At 45.5% G+C, this 15,219-nt stretch overlaps 1 protein-coding gene across 10 annotated transcripts in view; it reads right to left on the reverse strand.

Annotated features, from left to right (window-relative positions):
- MLPH (melanophilin) overlaps nt 1-15,219 on the reverse strand; it is a 114,128-nt gene that overhangs the window by 58,483 nt on the left and 40,426 nt on the right. For all 10 annotated transcript variants that reach the window (XM_040439879.1, XM_040439884.1, XM_040439883.1 and 7 more), the window contains exon 6: nt 13,458-13,546. In XM_040439879.1, the coding sequence (XP_040295813.1) occupies nt 13,458-13,546 (89 nt within the window). The remainder of the gene's footprint in view (nt 1-13,457; nt 13,547-15,219) is intronic.

Below are 15,219 nucleotides of genomic sequence, written 5' to 3' on the forward strand. Positions count from 1 at the left end.
GGCAATGTGCGTTCCGCATTTTGCGGACCGCACATTGCCGGCACTAAGAGAATATGCCTATTCTTGTCCGCTATTGTGGACAAGAATAGGACATGTTCTATTTTTTTCAGGATCGGAATTGCGGCCCCATAGAAATGTATGAGTCCGCAATTCCATTCCGCAAAAAGACAGCTACAAGAAGCTGGATTAACCGTAAGGGAAGCATAGCAGTTATTTTAATTTAAAAGCTGAGAAAGGGGTGGAACATATGTGATGTCTGATAAGGGGGGGGGGGCGGCAATTTTTATCTTGCCTAGGGCGGCAAAAATCCTCGCACCGGCCCTGCCTCCCTCTGACATCTCGCCTGACCTGTGCCCGAGTGCCGAGTCCTCTCACTCTTCAGACAGTGCGGGCGGCACTTACTGACGTCACGCGCCTGCTCCTCCCACTAGGCGGCGCAGGCGTGTGACATAGAGTGAGTGAGTGAGCGCCGCACTGCCTGCCTGTTACCGCCCACCCTGAGCCCCTGAGCAGTGCTGATGCCTGCTGTGAGGCGAGTGATGGTCTGGGGGGGCATTAATTACAATGGGGGGGGGGGGGCATTAATTGCAATGGGGGGGCATTAATTACAATGGGGGGGACATTAATTACAATGGGGGGGGGGGGAGCACTGTGGGAGACATGAAAATGGGGGCCACTGTCACTGTGGGAGACATGAAAATGGGGGCCACTGTCACTGTGGGGGACATTAAGTTTAATAAGGATCAGTATGGACATTATTTAGAATGGAGGCTGCTGTGGGTGTCATTACTCATTATAACTGTATAATGTCAGGCCTAGTCCTGAGCTGAGTTATATCACCCTGCCCATGCCCTGTATAATAATGTACCCATCCCTGATACCCCTTAGTTATATTACCCGGCTGGGGTAATATAACTAAAGGCAGGGCCGGCGTCATAACCCGGCATCCCCGGGCAAGTGCCGGGGCCCAATGCTCCTGGGGGGGCCCACTGAGCTGCTATGAGCACTTCCATCAATACAGATGGGAGCTCTCACTGCTGTCCTTTCACATACGCAGTACCCCTCTGGTGGGCCCTCTGAGCTGCAGAGACTCAGGACACGCCCCCTCTACACAGGACACGCCCCCTCTACACAGGACACGCCCCCTCTACACAGGACACACGCTGCCTGAGGAGACTGGAGAGAGACCGCACGGCTGGAGCTGGAGCAGAGAAGTGTGGAGACAGTCTGTGAGTGAGTCTGCACTGTGACTGTCTCTTCTCTGTGGGACAGAAGGAAAGGAGGGGACGCTGCTGCTTCATTCTATTTAGTTGTGTTACTGTTTTATTAAGCTGATTGTCTCCATGACACCTGCCCCCCCCCCCCCCCCCCCCCCCCCCCCCCCCCCATATCCTGTCCTATATCATCCTCATGGAGCCCCTGTTGTCTCCTTTCCTCCCTCATGTATCCAGGGCTCCTGTCCCACCCTCCTATCTCCTGTTGCTGCCCTGCACAGACCTCCTGCCCCTACTTCTTTATGAATCCCCCTCAGAGCCCCTTCAACCTACTTGCTGTGTCCACCCCTCCTGTCCATCCAGGGCCCCGTCTCACTCCTCTGCCTCTCATTATGGTGGCATCTGAACCGCATTCACCATAAGGACCTTCTAACGTCACAGGGTCATGTGTTCTGTGCCCCCCCACCCCGTACTGTGCCCCTTTATACCCTGCATTGTGCCCTCCTACCACACCATGTGCAGTGCCCCTAGTCATTCCCTGTACTGTGCCCTCTTATACCCTTTAACCACCTCCGGACCGCTGTACGCACAGACGCGTCCTGGAGGTGGTTGATTCATTCCTCCTGGACGCGCCGGCGCGTCCTCTCGCGAGACGCGAGATTTCCTGTGAACGCGCGCACACAGGCGCGCGCGCTCACAGGAACGGAAGGTAAGAGAGTTGATCTCCAGCCTGCCAGCGGCGATCGTTCGCTGGCAGGCTGGAGATGTGTTTTTTTTAACCCCTAACAGGTATATTAGACGCTGTTTTGATAACAGCGTCTAATATACCTGCTACCTGGTCCTCTGGTGGTCCCCTTTGTTTGGATCGACCACCAGAGGACACAGGTAGCTCAGTAAAGTCCCACCAAGCACCACTACACTACACTACACCCCCCCCCCCCCGTCACTTATTAACCCCTTATTAGCCCCTGATCACCCCTAATCACCCCTGATCACCCCATATAGACTCCCTGATCACCCCCCTGTCATTGATTACCCCCCTGTCATTGATCAACCCCCTGTAAAGCTCCATTCAGATGTCCGCATGATTTTTACGGATCCACTGATAGATGGATCGGATCCGCAAAACGCATCCGGACGTCTGAATGAAGCCTTACACGGGCATGATCAATGACTGTGGGGATCACCCCATATAGACTCCCTGATCACCCCCCTGTCATTGATCACCCCCCTGTCATTGATTACCCCCCTGTAAAGCTCCATTCAGACGTCCGCATGATTTTTACGGATCCACTGATAGATGGATCGGATCCGCAAAACGCATCCGGACGTCTGAATGAAGCCTTACAGGGGCATGATCAATGACTGTGGTGATCACCCCATATAGACTCCCTGATCACCCCCCTGTAAAGCTCCATTCAGATGTCCGCATGATTTTTACGGATCCACTGATAGATGGATCGGATCCGCAAAACGCATCCGGACGTCTGAATGAAGCCTTACAGGGGCATGATCAATGACTGTGGTTATCACCCCATATAGACTCCCTGATCACCCCCGTCATTGATTACCCCCCTGTCATTGATTACCCCCCTGTAAAGCTCCATTCAGACGTCCGCATGATTTTTACGGATCCACTGATAGATGGATCGGATCCGCAAAACGCATCCGGACGTCTGAATGAAGCCTTACAGGGGCATGATCAATGACTGTGGTGATCACCCCATATAGACTCCCTGATCACCCCCCTGTAAAGCTCCATTCAGATGTCCGCATGATTTTTACGGATCCACTGATAGATGGATCGGATCCGCAAAACGCATCCGGACGTCTGAATGAAGCCTTACAGGGGCATGATCAATGACTGTGGTTATCACCCCATATAGACTCCCTGATCACCCCCCTGTCATTGATTACCCCCCTGTCATTGATTACCCCCCTGTAAAGCTCCATTCAGACGTCCGCATGATTTTTACGGATCCACTGATAGATGGATCGGATCCGCAAAACGCATCCGGACGTCTGAATGAAGCACTACAGGGGCATGATCAATGACTGTGGTGATCACCCCATATAGACTCCCTGATCACCCCCCTGTCATTGATTACCCCCCTGTCATTGATCACCCCCCTGTAAAGCTCCATTCAGACGTCCGCATGATTTTTACGGATCCACTGATAGATGGATCGGATCCGCAAAACGCATCCGGACGTCTGAATGAAGCCTTACAGGGGCATGATCAATGACTGTGGTGATCACCCCATATAGACTCCCTGATCACCCCCCTGTCATTGATTACCCCCCTGTCATTGATCACCCCCCTGTAAAGCTCCATTCAGACGTCCGCATGATTTTTACGGATCCACTGATAGATGGATCGGATCCGCAAAACGCATCCGGACGTCTGAATGAAGCCTTACACGGGCATGATCAATGACTGTGGGGATCACCCCATATAGACTCCCTGATCACCCCCCTGTCATTGATCAACCCCCTGTCATTGATCAACCCCCCTGTCATTGATCAACCCCCCTGTCATTGATCACCCCCCTGTCATTGATCACCCCCCTGTAAGGCTCCATTCAGACATTTTTTTGGCCCAAGTTAGCGGAATTATTATTTTTTTTTCTTACAAAGTCTCATATTCCACTAACTTGTGACAAAAAATTAAATCTCACATGAACTCACCATACCCCTCACGGAATCCAAATGCGAAAAATTTTTTAGACATTTATATTCCAGACTTCTTCTCACGCTTTAGGGCCCCTAGAATGCCAGGGCAGTATAAATACCCCACATGTGACCCCATTTCGGAAAGAAGACACCCCCAGGTATTCCGTGAGGGGCATATTGAGTCCATGAAAGATTGAAATTTTTGTCCCAAGTTAGCGGAACGGGAGACTTTGTGAGAAAAAAATAAAAAATATCAATTTCCGCTAACTTGTGCCAAAAAAAAAAAATTTCTATGAACTCGCCATGCCCCTCATTGAATACCTTGGGGTGTCTTCTTTCCAAAATGGGGTCACATGTGGGGTATTTATACTGCCCTGGCATTCTAGGGGCCCCAAAGCGTGAGAAGAAGTCTGGTATCCAAATGTCTAAAAATGCCCTCCTAAAAGGAATTTGGGCCCCTTTGCGCATCTAGGCTGCAAAAAAGTGTCACACATCTGGTATCGCCGTACTCAGGAGAAGTTGGGGAATGTGTTTTGGGGTGTCATTTTACATATACCCATGCTGGGTGAGATAAATATCTTGGTCAAATGCCAACTTTGTATAAAAAAATGGGAAAAGTTGTCTTTTGCCAAGATATTTCTCTCACCCAGCATGGGTATATGTAAAAAGACACCCCAAAACACATTCCCCAACTTCTCCCGAGTATGGAGATACCAGATGTGTGACACTTTTTTGCAGCCTAGGTGGGCAAAGGGGCCCATATTCCAAAGAGCACCTTTAGGATTTCACTGGTCATTTACCTACTTACCACACATTAGGGCCCCTGGAAAATGCCAGGGCAGTATAACTACCCCACAAGTGACCCCATTTTGGAAAGAAGACACCCCAAGGTATTCCGTGAGGGGCATGGCGAGTTCCTAGAATTTTTTATTTTTTGTCACAAGTTAGTGGAAAATGATGATTTTTTTTTTTTTTTTTTTTTTTCATACAAAGTCTCATATTCCACTAACTTGTGACAAAAAATAAAAACTTCCATGAACTCACTATGCCCATCAGCGAATACCTTGGGGTCTATTCTTTCCAAAATGGGGTCACTTGTGGGGTAGGTATAATGCCCTGGTATTTTAGGGGCCCAAATGTGTGGTAAGGAGTTTGAAATCAAATTCTGTAAAAAATGACGAGTGAAATCCGAAAGGTGCTCTTTGGAATATGGGCCCCTTTGCCCACCTAGGCTGCAAAAAAGTGTCACACATCTGGTATCTCCGTACTCAGGAGAAGGTGGGGAATGTGTTTTGGGGTGTCATTTTACATATACCCATGCTGGGTGAGATAAATATCTTGGTCAAATGCCAACTTTGTATAAAAAAATGGGAAAAGTTGTCTTTTGCCAAGATATTTCTCTCACCCAGCATGGGTATATGTAAAAAGACACCCCAAAACACATTCCCCAACTTCTCCTGAGTACGGAGATACCACATGTGTGGCACTTTTTTGCAGCCTAGGTGGGCAAAGGGGCCCATATACCAAAGAGCACCTTTTGGATTTCACTGGTCATTTACCTACTTACCACACATTAGGGCCCCTGGAAAATGCCAGGGCAGTATAACTACCCCACAAGTGACCCCATTTTGGAAAGAAGACACCCCAAGGTATTCCGTGAGGGGCATGGCGAGTTCCTAGAATTTTTTATTTTTTGTCACAAGTTAGTGGAAAATTATGATTTTTTTTATATTTTTTTTTTTTTCATACAAAGTCTCATATTCCACTAACTTGTGACAAAAAATAAAAACTTCCATGAACTCACTATGCCCATCAGCGAATACCTTGGGGTCTCTTCTTTCCAAAATGGGGTCACTTGTGGGGTAGTTATACTGCCCTGGCATTCTAGGGGCCCAAATGTGTGGTAAGGAGTTTGAAATCAAATTCTGTAAAAAATGACGAGTGAAATCCGAAAGGTGCTCTTTGGAATATGGGCCCCTTTGCCCACCTAGGCTGCAAAAAAGTGTCACACATCTGGTATCTCCGTATTCAGGAGAAGTTGGGGAATGTGTTTTGGGGTGTCTTTTTACATATACCCATGCTGGGTGAGAGAAATATCTTGGCAAAAGACAACTTTTCCCATTTTTTTATACAAAGTTGGCATTTGACCAAGATATTTATCTCACCCAGCATGGGTATATGTAAAATGACACCCCAAAACACATTCCCCAACTTCTACTGAATACGGAGATACCAGATGTGTGACACTTTTTTGCAGCCTGGGTGGGCAAAGGGGCCCACATTCCAAAGAGCACCTTTCGGATTTCACTGGTCAGTTTTTACAGAATTTGATTTCAAACTCCTTACCACACATTTGGGCCCCTAGAATGCCAGGGCAGTATAACTACCCCACAAGTGACCCCATTTTGGAAAGAAGAGACCCCAAGGTATTTCGTGATGGGCATAGTGAGTTCATGGAAGTTTTTATTTTTTGTCACAAGTTAGTGGAATATGAGACTTTGTAAGAAAAAAAAAAAAAAAAAAAAATCATCATTTTCCGCTAACTTGTGACAAAAAATAAAAAGTTCTATGAACTCACTATGCCCATCAGCGAATACCTTAGGGTGTCTACTTTCCGAAATGGGGTCATTTGTGGGGTGTTTGTACTGTCTGGCCATTGTAGAACCTCAGGAAACATGACAGGTGCTCAGAAAGTCAGAGCTGCTTCAAAAAGCGGAAATTCACATTTTTGTACCATAGTTTGTAAACGCTATAACTTTTACCCAAACCATTTTTTTTTTACCCAAACATTTTTTTTTTATCAAAGACATGTAGAACAATAAATTTAGAGCAAAATTTATATATGGATGTCATTTTTTTTGCAAAATTTTACAACTGAAAGTGAAAAATGTCATTTTTTTGCAAAAAAATCGTTAAATTTCGATTAATAACAAAAAAAGTAAAAATGTCAGCAGCAATGAAATACCACCAAATGAAAGCTCTATTAGTGAGAAGAAAAGGAGGTAAAATTCATTTGGGTGGTAAGTTGCATGACCGAGCAATAAATGGTGAAAGTAGTGTAGGTCAGAAGTGTAAAAAGTGGCCTGGTCTTTCAGGGTGTTTAAGCACTGGGGGCTGAGGTGGTTAAGGCTACTTTCACTTCAAACGCTTAGATCCGTTCAGAACGGATCCGTTTGCATTACCATGAACATGTTTGTTCATGATAATGCAAACGGATCTGTTTTGACTTTACATTGAAAGTCAATGGGGGACGGATCCGTTTGAAAATTGAGCAATATTGTGTCAGCTTCAAACGGATCCGTCCCCATTGACTTGCATTGTAAGTCTGAACGGATCCGTTTGCCTCCGCACGGCCAGGCGGACACCCGAATGCTGCAAGCTGCGTTCAGGGGTCCGCCTGCTGAGCGGAGCGGAGGACAAACGGTGCCAAACTGATGCATTCTAAGCGGATCTGCGTCCACTCAGAATGCATTAGGGCCGTACGGATCCGTTCGGGGCCGCTTGTGAGACCCTTCAAACGGAGCTCACAAGCGGAGCCCCGAACGCTAGTGTGAAAGTAGCCTTATCCGGTCACTGTATGGTGGTTTTATCATTGTATGGCGGTGTTATCACTATATGGCGGTGTTATCACTATATGGCGGTGGTATCACTATATGGCGGTGTTATCACTATATGGCGGTGGTATCCAATAACTGCATGGCCATAACTGTATCCCTTTCCCTGCCCACACCACTTTTTTTAGACCTGGCATGAGCGGGAAAAGATACAGATTGCGGTGTTAAGGACCTTTTGCGCCACAATCTGTGTCATATATACGCCTAATATAGACGTATTTCTATATAATAAATGACCCCCTAATCGTATGATTATTCGGGGGGTGGGGCTAATATCTTTATATTATATAGATTCTAGTGCATTATGCTGTGCCCTGTATTTCCCAGTAGATAATGATCCTTGGGAAACACAGTCCCCATCCCTGACCACCAGGACCAGGTAGCGCTCTGTCAGTACATGGCGGCCTCCCCTCTCCGCCACGCTGCTCCGCTGTGTACTGGTGCTTATTCTGACACTAGGGCTGGGTTCACATCAAATTTTTTCCATCCATTTAATGTATACCAAAAATGTATGCGTTAACAGATGCCTCAGACTGATGCCGTACAGTGGCGTCCGTTCACCATACAGTTCCATGGTAGAAAAAACATATACATTAACGTCTGCATTTTTTACTGGACTCTGCAGGATACAAAAACGTGGAGTGCTGCACATTTCTATACATCAAACCGATAGGAAAAACGTAATGTGAACCCACATTGGGGGGGGAGGGGGGCGTACTTAATTTCGCTGTGGGCCCCAGTCAGTTCTAGCTACATCACTGCACTTCTCCTTCTCTCCTCCAGGCCTGGCTCACTGCTGCAGCGGGCCGGAGGAGAGAAGGAGCGCAGGGAGCTGCGGTTAGTGAATGACAGGACCGCCAGCTCCCCTGCAATGATAGGTATGTGAGGGGGCCACTGGGGGGTCATTCATCACACTGTGAGGGCCCCTTACACAGTATAATGACTCCCAGTGCCCCCCATTTAGTATAATGATCCCCATTGACCCTCCATTTAGCATAATGACCACCAGAGCCCCCATTAAATATAATAACCCCTCGTGCCCCCTCCATACAGTATAACCCCCAGTGTGGGGGCGACTGGGGGTCATTATTCTGAATGGAGGGTCACTGTGGGGTCATTATACTGTGAGGGCCCTTTACATAGTATAATGACCCCCAGTGTCCCCCATTTAGTATAATGATCACCAATGACCCTCCATTCAGTATAATGACCCCCAGAGCCCCCTCCATACAGTATTCCCCCAGTGTGGGGGCTACTGGGGGGGTCATTATTCTAAATAGGGGCGACTGGGGGTTATTATTCTGAATGCAGGGCCACAGGTGGTCATTATACAGTGTGTGGGGGGGAAATTGGGGGTTCATTATACTGTGTAAAGGGCCACTAGTAGTCATTATACTGTGTGAAGGGCCACTAGTAGTCATTATACTGTATAGGGGCCACTGGGGGTCATTATACCGTGTAGGAGCCACAGGGGGACATGTCAATGTAAAAAAATGCCTCATGGGGGCCCACTGGGATTTATCGCCCAAGGGCCCACATGAACCTGGAGCCGGCCCTGACTAAAGGGTATCAGGGTACATTATTATACAGGGCAGGGTAATATAACTCAGGACTAGGCCTATCAGACATTATACAGTTATAATGACACCCACAGCAGCCTCCATTCTAAATAATGTCCATAGTGATCCTTATTAAAAATAATGTCCCCCCACAGGCAGGCAGTGCGGGCGGCGGCGCTCACTCACTGTACGTCACGCGCCACGTGACGTACAGTAAGTGCGGTGAGCACCGCCGCCCGCACTGCCTGCCTGTTACCGCCCGCCCGGAGCAGTGCTGAGAAAGAAGCCTGCTGTGAGTGAGAGCCTGAGTCTGTGGGACAGTGGGTGCGTCACTGTGACCGTCCGTGCAATGTGGTTCCACATTTTTTACAATGGGGAGACACTTATTTCATCGAGCAGTTTTGAGGGGGGGGGGGGGGGGGAGTTTTTTTGACACTCGCCCTGAGAGAAATTTTACCTAGAAACTGCACTGCCGCTAGCAACACCAGCTCTCATGCCACTCTCCTCTTAACTACTTGCCCGCCTACCGGAGGAAGCGGCGGATGTCTCCTCCACATCTTGGCTGGCCAGTAGCTGCTGACTGTCCTCTAGTAGCTCGTTCTCACTGTATAGTGGAGCTAAGCCCACAGCATATAATACTTCTCTGCCTGAGGGAACAGAAAAGGACAGAGGCAGGTTGAGGACAGGTGAGGGCACAGGGCCTGCTGCCGGGCCATGCCAACTAAGGGTTGTGTCTGACGAACCCACCGACATTTGGCTGGGGGTGTCTGATGTCACTTGGGACAAAGTGGATGAACGAGTCAACCATTTAAGAACCGCTGGGTTGCTGTTCAAGACACGGCCGCTAGATGACACCAGGAGCTCAGGCCTCTCGCTGCGACTCCTGCTGCCACGCCCCCTTACTCTGCTGCGACCTGTTCTTGCGCCAGAAACATTTTGGCCTCTGCCCCTCCCCTGTGCAGGGCTGGCACTTCTCTGTTTGACATACTGTTAGATCAAATAAATAAATAAAAAGGAAATTAAAACACCCCAAAAAAGTCTGTAATTTTCTCACTTCACCACACAATGGCTAATAAGCCCTTTTTTTGTGCCACTAATACACGACAAAAAGGGCTTTAGAACAAAAGACTGCACCGCTGAACGGCAAATAATATAGATTTTTTTGCCACTTATAAACATCAAAAAGGGCTTTAGAACATATAACTGCACCGCTGAATGGCAAATAGGCCCTTATTTTTTTCCACTTATACACGCCACCAAAGGCTTTAGAACATATAATTACACAGCTGAACGGCATATAATATATATTTTTTTGCCACTAATACACGCCAAAAATGGCTTCAGAAGATATAAATGCACAGCTAAAAGGTAAATAATATATATTTTTGTGCCACTAATACACGCCAAAAAGGGCTGTCATTTTCTCACTTCACCACACAACAGCTAATAAGCCCTTTTTTTTCTCCACTAATACAAGCAAAAATGCTTTAGAACTTATAACTACACCGCACAAGGGCAAATAAGACGTATAAATATTTCCTTGTAATAAACCCTGTTAATGGCTGTATCAAACAGCACTTGCACCCCAATGACAAGAACGGTTTGCTGGAATTACAGACCTGTATAATGGCAATTTGGATCCGCAGTCAGTGCAGCAAAGTGTAATAGGATTGTTCCTATTACCCAGGCTGTAAACTCCCCTACTGAACCCTGTTCTGCTTCAATACTGTGGAATGATTCCTCCCTATCCTTTCCCTGAACTTCTATACAGCAAAATAAAAGTTTTAAGTACACTGGAAAATGACTGAATCCAAGATGGCTGAGGCTATTTTTTGGGCTGTGACACCACAGGGCTGGCTGCTGATTGGATGCATGCATGGCATTGTGGATGATCCCTCGTTCCCAGAGTTCCTTGCTCCATGTCTTGCGTGCAGCAGGCATTTTAGTAAAAAATGAGATTTGTTACCACAAAGCGTAAGGTAATTCGGATTCTGTGCGAATCAAATTTTTCCTGAAATTCGGATTAAATTCCACTTCGTCAATTTCTATTCGCTCATCTCTAATTAAAACATTAGCAGCATAAATAGGATAAATCATAAATAATAATAATAATAATTTAATAATTAACAATTTAAGATCGCAGGTCATGAAGGTAGCTAGTATCCATCTGTCATCCATCAAAGACTGGCAGGTTTGTTAACCACTTTCCTCATAGCCTGAACCGTATTTATAGCTGTATACCGGTATATCTATATCACGTTATATACGTTTGATTTCTCAGATATTTTAGTTTTTTTCTATTATATACTGGACACATCCCTCTCTGTAGGGGTAGGACTGTATAAGGCATTTAAGACTTTCAGTGGCATATTCACCTCCATTATGAAGAAGGACTGGATTAGTCCGAAATGCGTTATTTGACAGCAATTGCCTGCACCGTGTTCACATCATGTTGCTGCTTTTTTCTCTTATAACAGGAGAAACATTTTAGCATCAAGTGCTGGTTCCACATTTTAATTTATTGAAAGATCTCTAGACTTCTGGTAAGTGACCTGGTGACCGATTCCCTTTAAAGGGTGACTATCATTTTTACTGATTTCTGACATGTTAAAGTAGCATGTCAGAAGTAGTTTTGATCAGTGGGGTTTGGATGCTGAGACCCCCCCCCCAAGTGATAAAAAAAAAAGGGGCAGAAGGACTCCGCTGGACGCTGTACCCCTTTGTTTCTGCTCTGCTTGGGGAGCTGAGCGTGTGGTGTACAGCTTAATGGAAAAGTGGTTTAGCTGCCCATAGCAACCAATCAGATTACACCTTTCATTTTTCAGAGCTTCTTTGGAAAATGAAAGGATTAATCTGATTGGTTGCTATGGGCAACTAAGACACTTTTCCTTTGCAGCAGTTTTGATCAATCTCCATAGTCGTTCATGATCACCTCTCAGAGAGCCGAGCAGAAACTAACATAAACCAAAGGTTCACAGAGCTCAGCGGGGAGCTTCTGCCCCTTGGTTTTAGGTCTCAGCAACCAAAGCTCTCACCCCAATCTGTAAAAATTATAGGTACCCTTTACTCATTATACTTTACGACTGGCGTGAACCCAGCCTATGAAATTAACCCACTGAGATGGGTCAAAATGGACTGACCACTAGAGTATTATATCAAGGGTGTAAAAAATGATTGAAATATTGAAAAGTAAAATAGCTTTGTTTGTACGGTATACGTGTAAGGTGCCTATTCAGCATCTATTTAGGGCCCATTCACACGACCATATTTTTCTGTCCACATCCGTTATGCAATTTAGATGCGGACTCATTCATTTAAAAAAAGATAGGACACGTCCTATTCTTGTCCGTATTTGCGGACAGGAATAGGCATTTCTATCATGTGGCAGGACGTACTGATAAACAAAATGTGGAATGCACACGACCAGTATCCATGTTTTGTTTATAGGAGTCTTTTCAGGACCCAGTGGGTCCCACAATCTCACTTCTATTACACATAATGCCTGTACCAGAACATTTGTCGTATACTTACTGTTCTGAAGTTGTGTGGATTCTTGGGAACCCGGGCTCATGACGCTCCTCTTCTGAAAATCCTGCTTCTGCTAATGTCATGTCGTTTACCGGGTTTCCGTGCCAGTTCCAGTGAACACTTCTAGCGCCTTCACAGCAGGAACGACGTCTCATCTGTAGGCCAGGCTGGAAACCTTGTGAAGGACATGATGTTGGTGGAAGCAGGATTTTAAGGAGGGGAGCATCAAATAACCGCATCCTGAAAGGCCGATCCACGTAACGCTAAGAGTGTTAAAAACATTCTCCGTATTACGAGTAATCAAGTTTTTGGGACTCAATACATAAAACCTCTTTCTAATTAAAACTTTTAGGCTACAGTGCGTTGTGGTGGTGATTAGAGATGAGCGAAGCGAGCTTCGGATGCTACATCCAGAGCCGCTTTGTTAAAAAATTTGTTATAATACTGTACGAAGATTTGTCTGGGCTCCGATGAGTAAGTTATTTATGAAGTCGCGGGAGATTTTGTTGAATAACTTCGGTAATTGATTATTACAGTGAAAAACCTCTTCAAAACTTGGAACCAAACTTGGCTTCAGTTTCGAGTGGTACCTTGGTACCGAAGCAGAGTTCAGTTCCAAGGTTTCTCACGTGACTTCGTGAATAACTTACTTCGGCTCATCAGAGCCCATACATTCTAATACTGTACAGAGATAAATCTCCGTACAGTATTATAGCAAATTTTTTTTTGCAAAGCGACTTTGGCTGTAGCATCCGAAGTCGCTTCGCTCATCTCTAGTGGTGATCAATGATTTCGAAACCCAGGGCTTCATATCAGGCAAAAGCAGAGTGCAGTTAAGTGTCTTGATGAGAGCAGTTGTATGTGGTTACCATACTATAACGCTGAGCTTCTGCACCGTCCAGTACATCATCATCCTCATCAGCAAACATCCCAGCCCTCGCCTGGCGCAGATATTCTCCTGGTGGAAAAGACATAATCACATTTTAAAAGAACATAGGGATTTATCAATACTGGTGTAAAGTAGAACTGGCTGTAAAGTAGAACCAATCAGATTTGACCTTTCATGTTTCAGAGCTCCTTTGGAAAATTAAAGGTAGAATTTGATTGGTTGCTATCGGCAACTAAGCCAGTTTTCCTTTACACCAGTTTGGATAAATCTCCCCTAATATGTGGTTGATTGCTTACTAATCTAACAGCTGCAATTAGGAATGGCAGGATATTGACTGGAAATGATTTTCCATGTAATATTCGTACAGTCAGTACAGTTAGAGGAAAAGATCCATATCTGTACTGCCCCCGACCCGCTGGAGAGCTCCAGTATTATATTAGGACATTAGAGTTCTGTACATGATAAGATGAATCAAGAAATAATTAAACGGGTGAGAACACTGCAGCCTTAGTCAGCAGTTTGGTAAAGGCGTTGTCCCACGAAAAGTATTCTGTGGTTTTCAAACCAGCACCTGGATCAGAATTATTTTGTAATTGCATGTAGTAAAAATGTAGCATAGCCACTGAGTTATTCAATAAAATGTATCTGTATAGCGCCACCTGCTGTTTGTTTTTTTCTCATTTCTTTGTCTGATTCACTCGGCCACACATGCTCAGTTTCATCCTTCAACTGCCTCCGGAGCTGTGATAGGTAGAGCATGGACACGCCCCCTGAGCTGTGATAGGGAGAGCTGAGACACGCCCCCTGAGCTGTGATAGGGAGAGCTGAGACACGCCCCCTGAGCTGCAGCAGAAAAGACACTCCCCTTGAGCTGTCAGCTTGATATAAATCTAGCAGAGCAATAAATGGGGAGATCTCTGGATCCATGTGAGGTACAGGGCTGGTTCTAGCTTTGTTAGAAAGAAATTGTCATGTGCTATATGACGTCTGATGTTCGTTTTGTACATTAGTCATGAGATAACCCCTTTAAAATTGGATGGGCAAACCAATGGAACAATTTTATTTCTATTGTATTTTTATATAATCTCACTGGAAATATGAATTGGAGGCACATGGAGGAACAAGAAGAACCTATATACGTGGTATTGTATGACAGCTTCATACAACTATGAGGTTTACAATATTGTATCTTCTGCATATGATGACATGTGATAGTTGGGGGGGGGGCAGATTACAGATTTTGCATTGGGGCTAAGGTACTTCAAGTTGTGTCTCTGTATATTGGTGTCTGTGTGTAAGGTGCCTGGAGTTGAAATACCTATAAGCTTTATATTATGAACGACTGACAGAATACATTTTGTGTACAGTTCTAAGAAATAAAGTTCTTTTTTTTTTTATTATCTAGAATCTTAAATTGTGTCATATGAGAAAAAGTAAGACTGAAGAAATGCTTTACCACTTATGACCACCAGGTGGCACAAAGTCCCTCAGTGAACAATATAACCACACTACTATCATTGCTATCTCCGTCACCCCACTGTTCAATAATAGTTTGACCAGCACATCTATATCAGTATAATCCCTATTTGATTGGTCTACACCAGGGTCCCATGGCCACAACTGCACTGAAAAACATATTTTTTTAACGGCAGTCCATGGTTTTATAGCGCATGGTCAAAAACACGTATGTTCTTCTGAATGTATATTTGATGAGAACTTTTTTAATAGTTCTATTGGTTTAA

The sequence above is a fragment of the Bufo bufo genome, chromosome 7, assembly GCF_905171765.1.
Source record: "Bufo bufo chromosome 7, aBufBuf1.1, whole genome shotgun sequence".
In the NCBI taxonomy this organism is placed as follows: Eukaryota; Metazoa; Chordata; class Amphibia; order Anura; family Bufonidae; genus Bufo; species Bufo bufo.